The sequence below is a fragment of the Lolium rigidum genome, chromosome 5 (assembly GCF_022539505.1).
Source record: "Lolium rigidum isolate FL_2022 chromosome 5, APGP_CSIRO_Lrig_0.1, whole genome shotgun sequence".
Classification (NCBI taxonomy): Eukaryota; Viridiplantae; Streptophyta; class Magnoliopsida; order Poales; family Poaceae; genus Lolium; species Lolium rigidum.
The window spans coordinates 213,571,571-213,575,389 of record NC_061512.1 but is presented as its reverse complement, the minus strand read 5'-3'; the positions used below and the strand labels follow the sequence as shown (position 1 = coordinate 213,575,389).

Here is a 3,819-nt window from a genome sequence, read left to right as displayed (position 1 = left end):
TAGATTTATAGACGAGCGGCAGGAGGTAGAAAGGCAGCTAGACGACGGGAACAGTATATGGGAAAATGGAAAGACAACAGGAAACGGGAATCAAGCGGGAATATATCACACACGCTTTGCATGAAATAAACGGTCGGCAAATATAAAATTAATCACACATTGGGAAGAAAGTCGTTTGGATTTTATGACATACGGGTTCTCTGTGATGGACCGCCTGCGCTCTTTTCGTGGAGCAAATGAAAGGAGCATTTGCAAACGTTCGACTTTTTTTTTTTTTGGACGTGAGCATTTTTCCATACTGCACGCGAAAAAGGTCTTCAGTGTGTCATGGTGAGCCTTAAAAGCCTGATTTGTATTAGTGTCTGAAGGGTCAAGCCGTTAGAGATGCTCTAAGCTAGCTAGTGCAGAGAGGCAACAGGCGCCCCACGGACGTCTCCGCCTACATCTATGGGTGTGACACGGACCTTTCGTTCTGAGATTTGTTTGTTGTCGATATAATAATCTGCTAATAGTCATCGTAAAAAAAATGAAATACATGTACAAGTACAAGAAACACGTATATGAGACAGTATACAAACACAAAGTAAAACTAGACACACATGCGCGCGTGCATCGCCGGATTTAAACACCTCTCAAAAACAAGCGCGCATACATGCATGGCAATAATCCAATTCCACCAAGATTGTACCCCGCACCCCTTCCTCCAATCCCCTATGGCCTCCTCGATCCCCCCATCACGAAGGCATGTGCTTGCAGTCCCCTCATCCGAAGAAGTCGTACTTGGCCGGCGTGCCGGTTGGGTCAATCCACGGCTGCGCGTGGAGGAAGTTCTCCAAGGTGAACTGCGTCGCATCCTGCTTGCTTATCGTCTTCTTGTACCCCGGCCAGTTGACGCGTCCTGCCGTGTCGGCTCCGGGGCCCTTGTTGCCATACTCGGCGTAGAAGAGCGTCTTGAGAGCGAAGTCGCCCTGCCACGGCATGTACCCGGCCTTGTCGATGATGGCGGGGAGCTCGGACTCCATGATGATGGTGCGCGAGAACTCGCGCCACGGCCGGCCGAGGTAGTTCTTAATGGGTGGTTTCCCCGGCGCCGTGAGCGCGGTCTCTCCGTTGAACTCACACTTCTGGAGCACGAACCCCGTGGCCTCCCGTCCGATGGCGCGGCCCTGCGCGGTGACGATGTTCTGCTGGTTGTCCATCGGGCGACGGAGCGTGATGATGCAGTTCTGGAACACGGCCGCCGCGTCGCCGAAGATGAAGTCGACGGTGCCGGAGATGATGCAGTTGCGGTAGAACTGGGCCTTCGAGTGCGCGTAGAGCGTATCCTGGAACGCGTCCATCTTGCAGTTGAGGAAGATGGACTTGTCGGACGTGACCAGCAGCGCCACCGCCTGGTGCTTCTCCGCGCCCGCCGTGTTCACGAACCCTATCCCGATCGCCATGAACCCGTCGCCTAGCGCGGCTGCAAATAAAAACGGTTGCCGAAGGCGAATTATTAACGAAGCGCTACCACGGACAAGCTAGGGAGGGCGTTGAGTTGACGGCGACATTTTGCTTACAGAAAGTTGCGGTCTTGAAGGTGGTGATGCCGTCGATGAAGTTCTTTTTACCGGTGACGATGGTCTTCTTGGAACCGTCCCCGGTCATGGTCACGTTTGGCATCTGTCTTGTGATCGTAACATACTCCTCGTACACGCCTTCCTTGACGTAGATGATATATCTGGGAGGAACGACGGCAACCCATAAGAATATAGGATGCATAGATATTTTTCGATGGTTAATTTATGTGACAACTTCGAGTGATCCATGATTTGTGATATTCGATATTGAAACTGAATTTGAAACTATGCAATGAATGGTTTCTATATATCATTTTGATGCAGAGGTTGAATCTTTGTTTCGCTTTTCGGGGAGCATGGACATGCACGGATGGACGACCCATGGACAATGTATATGTACCTTCCATCGTAGGTCTTTGGCATGGCAGTGAGAGCCTCGTTGATGGTCTTGAATTTGCCGCTGCCGTCCTTGGCCACCGTCACGGTGGGCTTGATGTCGGCCTTGAACCCGCCGCCCTTGAGAACCCTCCGTTCGCTCTCGGGAACCCACTCCGGGATACCATCCTCCCCGAGCACCGGCTCGGCACGCCGTGGCTCCTCCTTAGCTTCGAGAAGGCGGCGTTTGGGGAGCTTGAAGCCGGCGAGGAAGGTGGAGGCCTTCTCGATGAGCGCCATGGCGTTGCTGGTGAGCTCCTTCCCCTTGACGAAGGATTCCTTCACCTTGTCCTTGAACTCCCCGTCGGGGAAGCCGTCGATGCACGTCTCCTGGTGCGCGACCACGGCGCTTAGCCAGATGCGCAGTTGGTACCCCTGCTTGGTGAGGCTGTCCTTGCTGTCCATGCCACTGAGCGTGTGGTTGAGCTCGTCCTTGGCCCACACGAAGAACTCCTTGCAGTCGGCCACGGCGGCCTTCACCAGGGGGTCGTTGCTCATGATCAGGTCGGCGCGGTCGAACGCCTGGGAGATGGCCTCGCCAATCACCTGCACGGCGGAGCGCACCACGTCCAAGGGCGACGAGGCGCTCGCGTTCACGCACTTTGTCAGGCTGTCCTGGCACACGTCCTGGAAGTCCGTCTGCTTGCACACAAATGCGATGGTCTTCGACACGGCTTTTAGGTCCGCCGGCGAGCCAGATCCTCCGTCGGAATCAGCGTCGGAGTCGTCGCCGCCGCCGGACTTGCCCTTTGACGAGGACGAGCCCTTCTTGCTGCCCGACCCTCCGCCTTTCTCGTCCTTTTTATTGTTGTACATGACGGCGATGCCACAGACAATGAGTATGACGGCGATCACCCCGCCCGCGATCATAAGGCGCTTGCGGGTCTGCCGCGCCTTCTCGGCTTTGCGGCGCTCCGTGAGCGGGCCGAAGTCGCCGAACGCCGACGACATGGTCGACGAAGTAGCTGTTTATTTTCCTTTTGAGGAGGAAAGCCTTTTTTCCTCTCTCTCCTTTATTTACAGCTTCTTCCTTCTCTCGCTCTCTGCCTTACACCGGACATGGCAGAGAGGATTGGAGAAAGGGGGCGGAAGGCATTGGAGAACGACTGTTTATTTGGGCACCGCGGGATTCCGAGGAAAGAAGGGCCGGGAGACGTTTGTGGAGGCTATGTTTGGATGTACATTGTTCCTTGATTAGTACTTGTAGCCTCGCCATGAAAACAATGGCCTCTAACTTGCTTCTCCATAGCTCCAAATTATCAGGCATGTTTACCGCATATATTTGTTCCCTCCATCACTAGAGGGTAAATAATCGGCTCATCTGGCCATGGATGAAAGCGATGAAATTGCATAAAACAAAGACCACAACCCTTTTCTGTTGCTTTTGTGCAGAGCACTTGCAATACGGTTTGCTGCAATAACCATGGATCTTCGGCGTAATCTTTTGTTGATAGGTCAAGATTTCGGTTCAGATCATTTCACATCGATTCTGCCCGGTGAGGCCTGCATGCAATGCTCATGTTATCAGAGCTAATTTTGCACAAACAATCTAATATAAGGCAATTGAGTTCAACTAATGGAATTTTAGAACTTTAATTTTTTTTACTCAATCTACCAATAACTGTACAAACTTTAAAGGAGTACTCAATATTTTTAAAAATATATTCATGATTAGATTTTTAGAATTACTTAAGATTTCAGAACTGTTGAAAATATTTAATTGTGATCAAAATTTGGCCAAAATTTTTAAACACCGGTAACACTTTTAAATGGCAAGTCCAAATTGTCACATAATTTCCCATAATAATCAAAGAGAATTAATTTT

The 3,819-nt window shown here is 51.3% G+C and overlaps 1 protein-coding gene across 1 annotated transcript; it reads right to left on the bottom strand.

Moving 5' to 3' along the window:
* Window positions 1–761: 761 nt before the first annotated feature.
* Window positions 762–2,945, bottom strand: LOC124651288 (pectinesterase-like). Its single transcript, XM_047190391.1, has 3 exons — window positions 1,960–2,945; window positions 1,560–1,720; window positions 762–1,462 (listed from the first exon to the last, which is right to left on the bottom strand). Exons 1-3 carry the CDS (start codon window positions 2,943–2,945, stop codon window positions 762–764), a joined length of 1,848 nt encoding a protein of 615 aa, XP_047046347.1.
* Between the last annotated feature and the right edge of the window lie 874 nt (window positions 2,946–3,819).

What these genes read in the sequence shown, in the direction of transcription:
- LOC124651288 (XM_047190391.1), bottom strand. Translation starts at nt 2,945, where the DNA reads ATGTCGTCGGCGTTCGGCGACTTCGGCCCGCTCACGGAGCGCCGCAAA. An exon ending in CCAAAGACCTACGATGGAAG is followed by an intron (nt 1,721 to 1,959) that starts GTACATATACAT and finishes CGTTCCTCCCAG; the next exon opens with ATATATCATCTACGTCAAGG. An exon ending in CTTCAAGACCGCAACTTTCT is followed by an intron (nt 1,463 to 1,559) that starts GTAAGCAAAATG and finishes TTTTATTTGCAG; the next exon opens with CCGCGCTAGGCGACGGGTTC.